We start from the raw sequence: 17232 nt of genomic DNA, 5'->3' as shown, positions 1-17232 counted from the left end.
TCATTGCAATATTGCTTAATTACAAAGCTGCTTGTCTTCCTTATTTACGGACTGCTAAAGTTATGATCCTGTTCTCAAATTACACTAATTTCATGGGTTCACTCATTAAATATTTCTCAAAGTGTTAGTTTGTATTGGTTCTACACAGCATGAAAATGGGAATGCATGTTGTGCAGGCCTGAAGATGCTATACTCCACCATGCAGTTACCAACAAGAAGGCTTCACTGTGGTTGTTTGAAATACAATGGTTTTAAAAGCCAGTGTAAATGTTATATGCTGCCTGGCCATCCAATGAAACATCAACGTGTATGCCACATTTAATTTAATGGTACATTCTTTAAGGCAACATTTCAGCAACCAGAATAATTAAGTCATCATAAACAGTTCATCAAACGTAGTGCCACAGTCCAGTCCAATTGAAATATTTTTCATCTCCAGTATTGTCAATAACCTAAATGATGTAAGAGTGAAATATTCTGAGTTAATTTAATGATAAACTTGTTCCTATGGTCTTTGCAAAGGTAGTGTCAGGCAATAGACAATGGCCTCATTGAGAATTCATTGGTGTTGAAGTGTTCACTAGTTTATAGATTAAAGCCAAGTTGTAACTTCAAACAAAATGGCAGTTAAACCAAATGGTGCAACAACTGGGAATTGTTTTTAGTACTTAGCCACTTTGTAATTTATGCATCCGAATTCAAACTAGAATAAATAGTTGTGACTTTTTTTTGCCAACTATTCTAGAAATGTCAAGTTTACATATAAATCATCCATTTCTAATCACCAGCAATTGTAAACATTTTGAATGACTCTTAAATAAAATCAGTGTTTTGTGATTCAGATTTAAATCAAAAATGTAAAATAGTGATTATCGTTAAACATAGGAAGGAACCTCTTGCTCCATCAGCTTTTCTGAGTCAACCAGTAGTTTAAGGAATAACTCTGAACCAAATTTATTTGTCTTTTTATTCTAGTTTGCAGGGAACAATAACTACATGAATATGGCAGACCCAAGTCATGCTTTTGCGACAAGTAATGAGGTAAGTACATTTTATTATTCTCTGTTGTATTATCTGTCTTAATATCCACTGGCTTGCAATTTGCAGCGTTTAAATTACAGGCCAAGAAATTGGAACACACGGGGACCATTTTACCGGTGAAAAGTGGACGTGAAATGATCCAACTTGACATGCGGTGTGTGCATACTCAATCTGCTCTTGGACAGTATGCGTGTCTGAAATCAGCATTGGGCACATTTCCTGCACTCGTCCAGGGCACACAGCTGGTTTCATGTCCCTGTCTCCTATTAGATCGTAAGCGACCTTACCATGCACCATGCTTGTTTTAGTTGGCTATCTCGGGCCTAAAGCAATCAAACCAGTGGTCCTTTTAGGGGCCTGTTGGAAACTGTCACAAAAAATTTAACTTTTCCTATGTTCAACCGAATAAGGAGAAAGGATGATCAGGAGCGATCTATCGGCTAACAAGGACTGGCCATCAATCTAGAGCTGAGCATTCACGCTGGCTGACCTTTGTCTTCTTCTGGCCCAGTGTTCTACATCCTGGGGTGTGATTGTGTCTTTAGTGTGCCGCCTATGCCATAATGACATGTGGTTCTCTTGTACACTAGCTTTAGTGCCTGGTCGTCTTTGCATTCAGATGTAACCCATTAAACTAAACTAGCTTGAAGTGGTATATCCAGAGTAGCTGCACCATTTTCCTTCATATAATTAGCTGAGTTTGTGTTTATATACTGTCTCACAGCATTATAATTAATATTGTTCTGGGATTTTGCCTTCAGCAAAATGAGAATTGAGCATTAGATAAAAATGCTATAATCTGTCATAAGGAATATTTAATTAAACCCAAAGTCCTTGTTGTTGTCGTAGTGACAGTTGCAGTAAGTGCTGTGTAGTACATGCTTCGAATAATTCTTACTCCACTTAGTTAATTGATAAACAGTGGGTTACACAAGGGTTTCAAATCAGGCTTTTGAATAGAAAACAGGTTGGGTTCCGTTCAGAAATAAAGATGAGGAAGATCCAAAGAATTTGGAAAGGGATACAGATCAGTTGAGTGATGGGCAAGAGTATAATGTAGGAAAATGTGAACTTGCCCACTTTGGCAGGAAGAATAGAAACACAGAATATTATTTAAATAGAGAGAGACTGCAGAGTGTTGTGGTACAGATGATGTGTGTGTCCTTGGACAAGAATCAGGAAAGGTTAACAGACATGTACATCAAATAATTCAGAAGGCAAATGGAATACTGGATTTTCTTTCAAGGTGGATAAAGTATCGCAGTAGCAAGACTTGCTGCAGCTGTACAGGGCATTGCTGAGACTATACCTAGGATATTGTGTACAAGTAGTGGGCTCCTTCCTGAACGAAGAATATACTGTGATGAAGAATATACTATAATGATCTCCGTGGAGATCAGTAACTTTTAAAAATAAATTTCAGTTATTAACTGAAAGAATTACATCCCAAAGAATTAACATACTAAATATGAAACTTTAAAAAAATGCAAGTACTATTAAGTGAACACTATATTTTGTAAAAGCACACTTTACATCCAGAAATATAAACAGCATACTCTATGTTCTATTTATATTTTTTTACCCAAGATTTTCCCTGTACATTACATGTTTTGGGAATTCTTCACTTCTGGGACCAAACCAAGGTGTGCCACAGCTTTCAGACATTCACTTTGATTCCCCTGCGTGTTCTTGTTGTTCTCCGAGCTATGCAAATTTTATTTTTTTTTGTTCCACTGCTACTTCACAATTGTGAACTCTCTAGCTTAAGCATGGGCTTCACTTCTTTCTTGTTTAGTGACTCCAAAGCAAACACCTTGGGTCTGTGATAGCTTTCTGTTACTGGTCTACAGCTGCTGCCAGATTATTTCTCTCTTTGTTTTGGAGTATCTCTCTGGTTTCAACAGGATGCCTGTTTCTGTGAGAAATCAAACAACTAAATCCAAAACCCCTCAAACAATTCCTCCCAGCAATCTATCCTCGCAGCAATGTGGCACACCTGAAATATGGGATTTTCAGTATGGGGGGGGGGGGGGGGGGTGGCCTATATTCAAGCCAGCCAACTCAGAGGCTGTCAGGTGCCAGGGCAAGCTGTTTAAACGTTCGGCATCAGCTTTTCCAAAGTTATAATGAAAAAACTTTGACCCTCTGGCCTTCATTTCTCACATGTCCACAGCCCCATTCCAGCTCGTATCCTGCCCGCATCCCCATGGCTTTTCATGTACCCATGGTAAAGTATGTCCCCCACCCACACCTCTATGGCCCTCAGTGCCCTCTCCTGGCCCATTCACCCACCCACACACTGGATAGAACGAATGAATCCTATAATGAAATAAGATATATGAAAAATATATTTTTTAAAACCTTAATTGATAAATTGGTTATGCATTTTTGGCTGAGACATCTATCTGAGTACTGAAACAGCCGAGCCCCAGGGAAAACAGTGCTTAAATCACAGCTCTGGCTCTCTGTTCTCTTCTGTTCATTTCACAATGTTTATTGACACAGGATAAAGAGGTTTCAAGTACTTGCAGTTTCAGCTATTGATAATTTAAAGAGGCTCAATGACTGACACTTCATTGGTCTGTAGTAAAAATCAACTTGTTTTGAGCAAGTTAAGCAAGTGAAAAGTTATCAAACGTATCCCTCTGGTTACTCCCCCTCCAATGTTTCTTATTACCTTCTGTTCATAAGATTTGAATGCTGCAAGTACATTCTCATTTGTGAATTATTTTTATATGATTGAAGCATTATTGAAAATACTTCACGGCTTTATTTTGCACCTTTTAATGTCCCTGTTCATTGGTGCTGTTAAATTAGTTTCGATCAATAATGACTTCTCTGTAATGACAACTCATTGGGTGCTGAATCCCTCATCTATGCATTTGTTACTGCCCAACTAGATGATTCCAGTCCTAGAGCAACATTTTCTAGCCTCGATGGCGTCAAGTACAAAGGCGGGCAGGTGTGGAAACTCACACTGACATCCGTGTGCCGGTTTGCTAGCAGCATCCGGCCCAAATGGGAGAGTAGCCAACTTAGGGTTTTTAAAGGCCTAATAAGGCCTATTATCAGAGGCCAAATATAATTTTCCAGTTAGCATTCTTTTTTCAAGAGAAAAGAGTCCCAGCCTGTCGATCTTTTCTTGGTATGTATACGGACACAATATCAGGCATTGCCGCACAGCATCCAGATCCTGGGGACGACATTGGTTATCTTGACCCATTGCCTTAGTGATGTCCATCACTGATCCCCTGCAAATAAAGACTAACTCTTCGCCTTTCCAATTCCTGCACACAGACCTCCAGTGCAACAATAGAAAACCTCTCCTCTTGTCAGTTACTCACTCCTCTTGCAAGTCAGATGCTCTTCGCAAGCTGCTTCCATCCAGGGCCTGTTGCACGAAAATGTCCATTCTCTCAGGCTGGCTTTAAGTAGCATGAGCTAGTTTTAAGTGGTGTTAATCTTGTATGTCCTTGGTCATCCTGCTGAGATATAGCAGTCACTCAATAGCACATTTTGCAGTGGGCTGCATGCTGCAATGATTTAATTGAGAAGGCAGCACAACCCAGAAGTTGTGCAGGGTAGGCAAATTGACCAAGCTAAATTACCCCTTAATTGGAGAGAATAAAATAATTTGGTCATCTAAATTTATTAAAAAAACTTTAACTTTATAAAAAATTAATTGTGGAGAAACTATCACAAGACCACTAATTAGTTTCAACAACAAGGAAAAAGCATTTATTAAACATGAAAAGTTTGATATTATACAATGTTCCTTCATCCCCCCCCCCCCCCCTCACCCTTAGATTAAAATACACATAGATATTCAGCTTAACATGGGTTACAATATACAGCTTAAGCTACAATGGTCTCATTGACACAGAAAGTCTCTTTTAAGCACACAGATTGGCTGTGGTCAAATGCACAAACTGCACACTGAACCCAAGTTAGAATCTGTTGATTTCTCCTCAGGATCCACCTGATAATTGTTACATGAGTCCAAACTCCTCTCTCAAAAAACACATTTTACCATCCTCACTCACAATAATGCTTTCCTTTAGCAGATTGCATTCCAAAATCCAGAAACCAAACTTTCCAAATTGCACTTTTAAATAAAGCTTCTGTTCCACTTTTAACAGTGAATCCAGTCCAGAATTTTACACCAACCCCTTTAGGATTTCTTTGTCTTGACAGTTGTACAAACTGTTCATAATTGCTTTAAATTTCAATTCCCAGAACATATTGAAATGGCATCAAACATTTAATTTACTTATGAAATTTGCTGTCCCACTTTAAATCTGGTTACTACAATTGTCTCTTTAACTCTAAATGTTTTGTTTAGTCTTTGTTTAGTTCCAGACCAGCTTCCCCGAACATGCGGCGGAATGTGGCGACTAAGGGCTTTTCACAGTAACTTCATTTGAAACCTACTTGTGACAATAAGCGATTTTCATTTCATTTTTTCATTTCATTGTTGCATTTTTCTGTTAAATATGGACTTTTAACTTCAGCTGACTTAAACATTCTTTCTGTCCCAATTCCCTGGTTATCTAGACTGTAACCTTTTCCTTAGGCGGCCTGCGTCTTTGCAACTCTCTTGTGCTGTCCAGCTTTTCCTTGCAGAGTTGGGAGAAGTTCACTCTCCAGTGCCCTGTCTCCAACTGCAATATATCCAGCTAAAACTAAAACTTAAACTTAAAAAAGCTTTTTTCCATTGCTAGGGCCTCCAGATTCTAAGTACACCCACATTCTCCTGCCTTTTATTTATTCTTCACTTTGTAGCCCTCTCTAAGCACAATAGAAATACACTTGGAACTTAACCAACCCTCACACACAAACACCTTTGTCCAGCAAGAACCTAACTATAGATTTTACCCTTTCAGGCACAGAAACATTAAACTAAACCCACTTAAAACTATACCTAATGTTTACCAATACAATATAAATCCCTTAAAACTACCTTTGTTTTCCTAACAGTTCAACCCGCTTGAAATGGTATTCATGTTTCCAGGTACACAAATCACTAAAAACTAGTTCACAGGTACAATACAAATCCAAGAGCTTAATGAAATGTTGACCTTTGTCTCAAGGAAGTTATGTTTTGGTTGTGTAAAACCTTGGCTACAATCCATCTGGACTTCTATGTACAGTCAGGGCCCTGCTCAAACTCTGATTGCTTTTCATTGACTTCAGAAGGTTCATGGGTGATCTAATTGAGTTGTTTAAAATGATTTGACAGAGTCGATACAGGGAAGTTATTTCCAGTGAATGGAGAATCTGGAACAACAGGGTCACAATCTATAAATGAAAACGAGACCATTTCAGGTGTGAAAGCAAGACGTATTTTTTTAACAACAAATGGAGTGGAAGTATGGAGTCTCTTCTCCCAAAGCTGTGAAAATTAAAATTTTCAACATTTTGAGACATTTTTATTAGGACTGGGTGTCAAAGAACATGGATCAAATTGAGGTGAGGTACACACCAGCAATGATTTGTATTTGAAAGCAGAACATGTGTGAGGAGTTGCATTATTTACACCCTGTTCCTGTGTTCTCTGCAAATTTATTCTTATTTTGGAGTTAAAATTAATTGTTACATTATTTTGCATTTGCTTTAAATAATGCAAGAATATATGTATGGAAGGTGTTCAGTGTAACATGATGTGGAATGGTCCCCTATTGCTATATTCATTCTCCCTCTCCTTTTGTACTATACTTGTGTTTGTCCGTAGCAAGGATGGATGTGCGGACCTCTTGAGAAGTCTTTCAAGAACTTATTTTTCATTCTAAAGTTTAACTCTCTCATCCTGCTGCACCCTTGAGACGATCATCCAGGAATGCAAATGTAGGACATGTTTTACTATGCCTGTCATGCCAAGCCAAGCCAAGCCAAAAGCCCCAGTAGCAATTTCGGAACCAATGGATTGTTTCTCCTCTTCTGCATTTATTCTGCTGTTGGTTCAGTCTTTACAGTCTTTGCAGTCCGACAGAATCTCTGAATTTGATGGTTGTCTCGTTGTGTTTCCAAGCATGTCAAATTTGAACATAATCACTTTTTTGTCATTTGGATTCTGGAACCTTTGAGAGAGATGCTCTATTATCCTCAGCCAATTTGTGTCCAAGGCTTCCCATGGGCAGCATAGTGGCACAGTCATTAGCACTGCTGCCTCGCAGCACCAGGGACCCAGGTTCAATTCCAGCATTGGATCACTGTCTGTGTGGAGTTTGTACATTCTCCCCGTGTCTGGGTGGGTTTTCCTCTGGGTGCTCCTGTTTCCTCCCACAATCCAAAAATGTGCAGATTAGGTGGATTGCCAATGCTAAATTGCCCTTCAGTGTCTAAAAGGTTAGGTGGGGTGACTGAGTTTATGGGGATAGGGTGGGGCTCTTTCAGAGGATCAGTGCAGACTCAATGGGCTGAATGGCCACCTTCTGCACTATAGTGGTTGTATTATCTTAACATTGGCGGTTCCATGTTTGCCCTGTGGAACGATAAACAATTTGTAGTCAATTGTCTTTGATACCATTTGAGTCTGGTTGTATTCCTTCTCAAAATGGCAGGGTGCTGTTCTGGATGCTTTCATAACAAAGCAGAAAGTCTTGTTGCACCACTGCAGTTGCCAGCACACCTCCTAAATATTCTGATGGTCCCATTCCCAGTGTTGGAGAGAGGAGCAAGCAGATGTCCCATCCTCTCTCACTTCAGTACCTTTGGAAGGGCCAGCAAAATTTCTGCCCTGTTATCTCTCATTCAACTACGTGCAACGATGGTTCATCATTTTTGCTGTATTGCTCAAGAATGATATTGAGGTTCTAATAGGAACAAAAAGAATTACTACATGCTTTTACTCAAATAAAAAGAGTTTGGTGAATGTCTGAGAGGTTTACACTTTAGTCTCTAACCAATCCAATGCAGTAATAACAGTAAAAAGCCACCATCACTGATTGTGCAACTATTCCTAAAATAACATTGCCAATGGACTCCAGTTCTATGTGAACTCCACTGGGTAATAACTTGTATCTAACAAATATAGCAAAACAGGGAAGAGATTAAATTGATTTTATAATTAAGGTACAGAGGAACCCTGCTATATACACAATTTGCAAATTAGTTTTTAAATATAAACAGAAAATATTGACCAAACAACAGTAAGGATTCTTTGGTGACTTGGGATGTTTCTACGGAATTGCCGAGTCAGCTAATGCCGTCTGGCACAGCACTTGGGCCGTAAAATTCCTCACCTGAGGTTCGGTAAGTAAAAAATAATTTGGGATTTCCTCTCCTGTTCATTGTCCAACAATTCCTCCTATTTGGGTGAAATGCTTTGACCATATCCCAGCGAAGAGTCAACAAGTTCAGGAGAGAGCAGTGAAGGGGGAAAATAAACTGGTTGGAAAATTAACCAAAGAAAAATAATGGGTCAACATTTTTGCTGTAATGCCCAAGAACTATTTGGGGTTCCAATGGAAGAAAACAATTAATAAATGCTTTTAATCAAATAAAAAAGGTTGGATGAAGGTCTCGGTTTGCATTATAGTTTCTAACCAATCCAATGTAGTAATAAGAGCAAAAAGCGATGATCACTATGATTGACAGTAACTGCTCAAATGGTTTAAGTTGAAAAGGGAACAAAAACATGGGCGATTTTGATCTCTGGAGAGATTGCGTTTCGCGAATCTCGCGAGATTTAACAACCTCGTCGCGTCACCAAGTCGGGCGTGACGAGGCTGTTCGATCGTGCCTGATGTCTTCAGCAATCCTCTGTTAAACAGATCAATGAAATCGCAATTGATACTTTGTTAAGGTTGGCAAAAAATGTTGTTTTATATTTGATTTATTGAACTATTTTGCATTTGTTTAAAGATTAAAAAAATCCCACTGCATACATTAATTGCCATTAAACATTAATTTTAGAAATAGTAAAATAAATAAAACATTTTTTCATCAAGAAAGAATCTTTGCTTTTCCAGTCAGTTAATCATTTACTACTTACCATTAAATCTTTTGAAAAATTGTACAACTTCCTGGTTGAAACAGAATTCAGTGTATTGTACATGTCATGTATAAGGTCACACTGAACAAGCCTTAATTCATTTCGTTTTGTAGTCTGTACATTCTGTGTCCGTGGATTTATCTAATGAATGCGAAGGAGTATATGTTGCTCTTTAAACAAATAGAGAGTTGGTTGCTCTTAAATTATGGAAAGAAAGATGAACTCAAACCAAAATGATTGATGTGTGCCATTTTGCTTCTAAATATGCAAAAGAAAACAAGACAATCATGAGCCACCGAATTCTCATTATGGGAATTCCATCCCCTCCCTCGTCCACAAATCCCAGCTCAGCCCAGACCCATTTGATGTCAGGGGCATGTTTTGGTGAGGACACTGTTTCTGTCTGTCCCATCTCCCTGTGCTTATTCACAGCTGGAATCGGATTAGAGACTTGGCATTCTCAGCTTTGTCAGATATTTAGCCTCTGGACCTCCCCAGCCAGATTTTGGCTGTGGAGGTGGGATTCAAGAGTTATTTTTGTTTCTGGTTTGCGATCCGGTTGTCTGACAGTGCCAACCTGTGCAAGTGGGCAGTGCCAGGAACAGACATGTCCCTCTACCCTCCCCACTCCCCCGGGGGCTATACTTAGCTCAACTCCCAGATGGATCACTTTGACTACTTCCCATTTTGCCAAACTTGTGTGTGAATATATAGTGAGGTGAGATCACATGATGTGGGGGTCGGGGGGTGGAGCGCGCTGATATTATTAAAATACATGTAAAGCTGTTCAAAGAATCGTGCACCTTGTGAAGTTCCTGGCGAGGAGCGGGAAATATCAGGAAATGCAATCACTCTGGCAACAATTATGTTTCTCGTGGGATTTTCTGCTCGAAATCACCCCCGATATGTTGGCAATTTTCCACTCAAATTTGCACTGTTACAATCGGAGGAGTGTGAAAAGGAACTTGCAAGGGCAATCAAAATCAGCAGAACATTTTTAGAATTATATTAGGAAAATGAGGGTGGTCAGAAGTAGCATGGACCCCTTGAAAATTGTTCACGATGATGGGCATGGTCGAAATGAAAGTTTTCTAAGTGTCATTTGTGGCGAGTTTAACTGGGAGTTTCTCGCCAGCTCTGTCGGCACATTCCCCACTGCTATCTAATGACACTGAGTCATGCTTTGGGCCCTGGTGAGTTTCTCGCTGTTTTAGCCCATGCTTGGGGCTTGACCTAACCAAATGGGAACAGTCTCATAGCGATCGCATTCAGCCACGTTTCCCAGTGCTCTCAGTGCTAAGAAACACCCCGCTATTTAATGGCCATCCGGTTAGATACAGGGCCTCAGCGGGGAGCGTGTACCTCAGGCCACACTCAGCCCCGTTTTTTGCATTGAGGAGCTCCGCTTGCCGGGACTCCTCAGTGCAACTAGAGATTTTAAATGGCGTCCTGATCTTTCACGCTCCTGATGTGACTGCTGAATCCCCCCCCATTCAAGCCCCAACACGCTGTAAGGGGGTCCCGAGGTTTTCCTCACACGCCCACACACCTGTGCAGTGCACCCCTGCTGCGTGAGGAATGTAAATTTGATTCTGTCAGCTGTCGGTATCACCTGGGCTGGCACCCAGGTAGCACTGCCAGGGTGCCAGTGCCATGGTGCCACTCTGCCCAGAAGGTAATCAGGGGGGCTCCACAAGCGCCTTGCCGTCTAGACTCCATTTGTGGAGACTAGTACTGCACTATGCTCACCCGAGGTCTCCAAGGCAAAGGGGATAGATCCCAACACCTTGCTTACCTCCGGGAACTGCATATTACAGTGAGACTAGCTGTCCTGCTGTAATATGCAGATTTGTCAAAAAGTGATCCTGCCCACAATGGGTAGGCTTCACATCGCGTCTCCTGTTACTTACTGGGCAGGTTGTGCCATGGCAAGCTGCTTTTTGAGCACAGTGTGGCCTATAGGTCACACCCTTAGAATACTTTTCATCACTGGAGAGCAGAATTCAGAGATCGGGCCACCATTTTGAAAGGTGCCCCGAACTCTAAGTGATCTTGTGGGTCCCCCACATCCTGTCACCCATGGGCAATGTCACTTTTCACACAAATGGGGCTAACCCCTCCCCTCATAAAACTCCTTTCATGGGCATGGCCACCCACAGGCCCTGACCCTTGGGGATGCAAGCTGGCAGTGTTCCTGCTGACATTGAGGTGACACATGGGCACCTTTACAGTGTCAGGGTGCAGTGCCAATCGACCCACATTCGAGGGGGCATTGCACTGTCCCTGACCACCCAGGGGCCTCTTTCGAGTACTATTTAGCCAGGTGTATGTTTGTGTGGATCAGTACTGAACAGCACCAGCTGTGACCTCTCTCTTGCAACCTTTGTGATCTCCTTAGTCCTCTCGCGCTCTGTCTGATCTCCCGGCCCCTCTCGCGCTCTGTCTGATCTCCCGGTTCCTCTCGCGTTCTGTCTGATCTCCCGGCCCCTCTCGCGCTCTGTCTGATCTCCCGGCCCCTCTCGCGCTCTGTCTGATCTCCCGGTCCCTCTCGCGCTCTGTCTGATCTCCCGGCCCCTCTCGCGCTCTGTCTGATCTCCCGGCCCCTCTCGCGCTCTGTCTGATCTCCCGGCCCCTCTCGCGCTCTGTCTGATCTCCCGGCCCCTCTCGCGCTCTGTCTGATCTCCCGGCCCCTCTCGCGCTCTGTCTGATCTCCCGGTCCCTCTCGCGCTCTGTCTGATCTCCCGGCCCCTCTCGCGCTCTGTCTGATCTCCCGGTCCCTCTCGCGCTCTGTCTGATCTCCCGGTCCCTCTCGCGCTCTGTCTGATCTCCCGGTCCCTCTCGCGCTCTGTCTGATCTCCCGGCCCCTCTCGCGCTCTGTCTGATCTCCCGGCCCCTCTCGCGCTCTGTCTGATCTCCCGGTCCCTCTCGCGCTCTGTCTGATCTCCCGGCCCCTCTCGCGCTCTATCTGATCTCCCGGCCCCTCTCGCGCTCTGTCTGATCTCCCGGTCCCTCTCGCGCTCTGTCTGATCTCCCGGTCCCTCTCGCGCTCTGTCTGATCTCCCGGCCCCTCTCGCGCTCTGTCTGATCTCCGGCCCCTCTCGCGCTCTGTCTGATCTCCCGGTCCCTCTCGCGCTCTGTCTGATCTCCCGGCCCCCCTCGCGCTCTGTCTGATTCCCCGGCCCCTCTCGCGCTCTGTCTGATCTCCCGGCCCCTCTCTTGCTCTGTCTGATCTCCCGGCCCCTCTCGCGCTCTGTCTGATCTCACGGCCCCTCTCGCGCTCTGTCTGATCTCCCGGCCCCTCTCGCGCTCTGTCTGATCTCCCGGCCCCTCTCGTGCTCTGTCTGATCTCCCGGCCCCTCTCGCGCTCTGTCTGATCTCCCGGCCCCTCTCGCGCTCTGTCTGATCTCCCGGCCCCTCTCGCGCTCTCACTGATCTCCCGGCCCCTCTCGCGCTCTGTCTGATCTCCCGGCCCCTCTCGCGCTCTGTCTGATCTCCCGGCCCCTCTCGTGATCTGTCTGATCTCCCGGCCCCTCTCGCGCTCTGTCTGATCTCCCGGTTCCTCTCGCGCTCTGTCTGATCTCCCGGTCCCTCTCGCGCTCTGTCTGATCTCCCGGTCCCTCTCGCGCTCTGTCTGATCTCCCGGTCCCTCTCGCGCTCTGTCTGATCTCCCGGCCCCTCTCGTGATCTGTCTGATCTCCCGGCACCTCTCGCGCTCTGTCTGATCTCCCGGCCCCTCTCGCGCTCTGTCTGATCTCCCGGCCCCTCTCGCGCTCTGTCTGATCTCCCGCTCCCTCTCGCGCTCTGTCTGATCTCCCGGCCCCTCTCGCGCTCTGTCTGATCTCCCGGCCCCTCTCGTGCTCTGTCTGATCTCCCGGCCCCTCTCGCGCTCTGTCTGATCTCCCGGCCCCTCTCGCGCTCTGTCTGATCTCCCGGCCCCTCTCGCGCTCTCACTGATCTCCCGGCCCCTCTCGCGCTCTGTCTGATCTCCCGGCCCCTCTCGCGCTCTGTCTGATCTCCCGGCCCCTCTCGTGATCTGTCTGATCTCCCGGCCCCTCTCGCGCTCTGTCTGATCTCCCGGTTCCTCTCGCGCTCTGTCTGATCTCCCGGTCCCTCTCGCGCTCTGTCTGATCTCCCGGTCCCTCTCGCGCTCTGTCTGATCTCCCGGTCCCTCTCGCGCTCTGTCTGATCTCCCGGCCCCTCTCGTGATCTGTCTGATCTCCCGGCCCCTCTCGCGCTCTGTCTGATCTCCCGGCCCCTCTCGCGCTCTGTCTGATCTCCCACTCCCTCTCGCGCTCTGTCTGATCTCCCGGCCCCTCTCGCGCTCTGTCTGATCTCCCGGCCCCTCTCGCGCTCTGTCTGATCTCCCGGCCCCTCTCGCGCTCTGTCTGATCTCCCGGCCCCTCTCGCGATCTGTCTGATCTCCCGGCCCCTCTCGCGCTCTGTCTGATCTCCCGGTCCCTCTCGCGCTCTGTCTGATCTCCCGGCCCCTCTCGCGGTCTGTCTGATCTCCCGGTCCCTCTCGCGCTCTGTCTGATCTCCCGGCCCCTCTCGCGCTCTGTCTGATCTCCCGGTCCCTCTCGCGCTCTGTCTGATCTCCCGGCCCCTCTCGCGCTCTGTCTGATCTCCCGGCCCCTCTCGCGCTCTGTCTGATCTCCCGGCCCCTCTCGCGCTCTGTCTGATCTCCCGGCCCCTCTCGCGCTCTGTCTGATCTCCCGGCCCCTCTCGCGCTCTGTCTGATCTCCCGGTCCCTCTCGCGCTCTGTCTGATCTCCCGGCCCCTCTCGCGCTCTGTCTGATCTCCCGGCCCCTCTCGCGCTCTGTCTGATCTCCCGGCCCCTCTCGCGCTCTGTCTGATCTCCCGGCCCCTCTCGCGCTCTGTCTGATCTCCTGGCCCCTCTCGCGCTCTGTCTGATCTCCCGGCCCCTCTCGCGCTCTGTCTGATCTCCCGGCCCCTCTCGCGCTCTCACTGATCTCCCGGCCCCTCTCGTGATCTGTCTGATCTCCCGGCCCCTCTCGTGATCTGTCTGATCTCCCGGTCCCTCTCGTGCTCTGTCTGATCTCCCGGTTTCTGTCGTGCTGTCTCTGATCTCCCGCCTCTCTCGTTCTTTTAGAGTAGGGAATGCAAATTAGCAGTTACCAACCAGCCAATGAACTTACTGTTTTCTTGTGATGATGTGGAGATGCCGGCGTTGGACTAGGGTGCGAACAGTAAGAAGTCTTACAACACCAGGTTAAAGTCCAGTGCTCCGAAAGCTAGTGATTTGTAACAAGCCTGTTGGACTTTCACCTGGTGTTGTAAGACTTCTTACTGTTTTCCTGTGATGTTACTCCTGGAATATTTTTTCCACCCTGCCCGCTGCCCAGAGGTGAACCTCTCCGCTCCCGCTCTCCATCTCCGCTCCCGCTCTCCTCCGCTCCCGCTCTCCCTCTCGGCTCCCGCTCTCCCTCTCGGCTCCCGCTCTCCCTCTCGGCTCCCGCTCTCCCTCTCGGCTCCCGCTCTCCCTCTCGGCTCCCGCTCTCCCTCTCGGCTCCCGCTCTCCCTCTCGGCTCCCGCTCTCCCTCTCGGCTCCCGCTCTCCCTCTCGGCTCCCGCTCTCCCTCTCGGCTCCCGCTCTCCCTCTCGGCTCCCGCTCTCCCTCTCGGCTCCCGCTCTCCCTCTCGGCTCCCGCTCTCCCTCTCGGCTCCCGCTCTCGCTCTGCGCTCCCGCTCTCGCTCTGCGCTCCCGCTCTCGCTCTGCGCTCCCGCTCTCGCTCTGCGCTCCCGCTCTCGCTCTGCGCTCCCGCTCTCGCTCTGCGCTCCCGCTCTCGCTCCACGCTCCCGCTCTCGCTCTGCGCTCCCGCTCTCGCTCGCGCTCTGCGCTCCCGCTCTCGCTCTGCGCTCCCGCTCTCGCTCTCGCTCTGCGCTCCCGCTCTCGCTCTGCGCTCCCGCTCTCGCTCCGCGCTCTGCGCTCTCGCTCTGCGCTCCCGCTCTCGCTCCGCGCTCCCGCTCTCGCTCCGCGCTCTGCGCTCCCGCTCTCGCTCTGCGCTCCCGCTCTCGCTCTGCGCTCCCGCTCTCGCTCTGCGCTCCCGCTCTCGCTCTGCGCTCCCGCTCTCCCTCTCGGCTCCCGCTCTCCCTCTCGGCTCCCGCTCTCCCTCTCGGCTCCCGCTCTCCCTCTCGGCTCCCGCTCTCCCTCTCGGCTCCCGCTCTCCCTCTCGGCTCCCGCTCTCCCTCTCGGCTCCCGCTCTCCCTCTCGGCTCCCGCTCTCCCTCTCGGCTCCCGCTCTCCCTCTCGGCTCCCGCTCTCCCTCTCGGCTCCCGCTCTCGCTCTGCGCTCCCGCTCTCGCTCTGCGCTCCCGCTCTCGCTCTGCGCTCCCGCTCTCGCTCTGCGCTCCCGCTCTCGCTCTGCGCTCCCGCTCTCGCTCTGCGCTCCCGCTCTCGCTCCACGCTCCCGCTCTCGCTCTCGCTCTGCGCTCCCGCTCTCGCTCTGCGCTCCCGCTCTCGCTCTCGCTCTGCGCTCCCGCTCTCGCTCTGCGCTCCCGCTCTCGCTCCGCGCTCTGCGCTCCCGCTCTCGCTCTGCGCTCCCGCTCTCGCTCTGCGCTCCCGCTCTCGCTCCGCGCTCTGCGCTCCCGCTCTCGCTCTGCGCTCCCGCTCTCGCTCTGCGCTCTCGCTCTGCGCTCCCGCTCTCGCTCTGCGCTCCCGCTCTCCCTCTCGGCTCCCGCTCTCCCTCTCGGCTCCCGCTCTCCCTCTCGGCTCCCGCTCTCCCTCTCGGCTCCCGCTCTCCCTCTCGGCTCCCGCTCTCCCTCTCGGCTCCCGCTCTCCCTCTCGGCTCCCGCTCTCCCTCTCGGCTCCCGCTCTCCCTCTCGGCTCCCGCTCTCCCTCTCGGCTCCCGCTCTCCCTCTCGGCTCCCGCTCTCGCTCTGCGCTCCCGCTCTCCCTCTCGGCTCCCGCTCTCGCTCTGCGCACCCGCTCTCGCTCTGCGCTCTCGCTCTGCGCACCCGCTCTCCCTCTCTGCTCCCGCTCTCCCTCTCGGCTCCCGCTCTCGCTCTGCGCTCCCGCTCTCGCTCTGCGCTCTCGCTCTGCGCTCTCGCTCTGCGCTCCCGCTCTCGCTCTGCGCTCCCGCTCTCGCTCTGCGCTCCCGCTCTCGCTCTGCGCTCTCGCTCTGCGCTCTCGCTCTGCGCTCCCGCTCTCGCTCTGCGCTCCCGCTCTCGCTCTGCGCTCCCGCTCTCGCTCTGCGCTCCCGCTCTCGCTCTGCGCTCCCGCTCTCGCTCCGTGCTCTGCGCTCCCGCTCTCGCTCTGCGCTCCCGCTCTCGCTCTGCGCTCCCGCTCTCGCTCTGCGCTCCCGCTCTCGCTCTCAGCTCCCGCTCTCCCTCTCGGCTCCCGCTCTCGCTCTGCGCTCCCGCTCTCGCTCTGCGCTCCCGCTCTCGCTCTGCGCTCCCGCTCTCGCTCTGCGCTCCCGCTCTCGCTCCGCGCTCCCGCTCTCGCTCCGCGCTCCCGCTCTCGCTCCGCGCTCCCGCTCCGCGCTCCCGCTCTCGCTCCGCGCTCCCGCTCTCGCTCCGCGCTCCCGCTATCGCTCCGCGCTCCCGCTCTCGCTCCGCGCTCTCGCTCCGCGCTCCCGCTCCCGCTCTCGCTCCGCGCTCCCGCTCTCGCTCCGCGCTCCCGCTCTCGCTCCGCGCTCCCGCTCTCGCTCCGCGCTCCCGCTCTCGCTCCGCGCTCTCGCTCCGCGCTCCCGCTCTCGCTCCGCGCTCCCGCTCTCGCTCCGCACTCCCGCTCTGCGCTCTCGCTCCTGCTCTCCGCGCTCCCGCTCTGCGCTCCCGCTCTCGCTCTGCGCTCCCGCTCTCACTCTCGGCTCCCACTCTCAGAACATTCACCTGATGAAGGAGCTGTGCTCTGAAAACTATTGATGTAAAACACACCTGTTGGACTTTAACTTGGTGTTGTAAGACTTCTTACTGTGCTCACCCCAGTCCAACACCGGTATCTCCACATCATGACTATATTTAATAGTGGAGCAGGCCTGGATGGCGTGTAGTCCTCCACCATACTTAAAAGGCACCCAACACCATTGACCACCATTGAAGGAAGAAGGTGGACCACCTGAAAATAAAGATGGATCTCTGGGAGGACTCTGAGGCTGGGCGATGCATCCCCTGAGAATGATGGTGGCTCTCCAGGAACATTCCAAGGCTAGATGGACTCCCTTAAGGACACCTGATCTGGAAGCTC

At 49.8% G+C, this 17232-nt stretch overlaps 1 protein-coding gene across 1 annotated transcript in view; it reads left to right on the top strand.

The window, feature by feature from the left end:
• tox3 (TOX high mobility group box family member 3) overlaps positions 1-17232 on the top strand; it is a 143587-nt gene that overhangs the window by 92285 nt on the left and 34070 nt on the right. Inside the window, 1 exon segment of the mRNA XM_038806709.1 lies at positions 976-1041. Within this exon segment, the coding sequence (XP_038662637.1) occupies positions 976-1041 (66 nt within the window).

Source organism: Scyliorhinus canicula, chromosome 9 (genome assembly GCF_902713615.1).
Source record: "Scyliorhinus canicula chromosome 9, sScyCan1.1, whole genome shotgun sequence".
Lineage (NCBI taxonomy): Eukaryota > Metazoa > Chordata > Chondrichthyes > Carcharhiniformes > Scyliorhinidae > Scyliorhinus > Scyliorhinus canicula.
The sequence above is the reverse complement of the archived record's forward strand: the minus strand, read 5'-3'. Positions and strand labels throughout refer to the sequence as shown.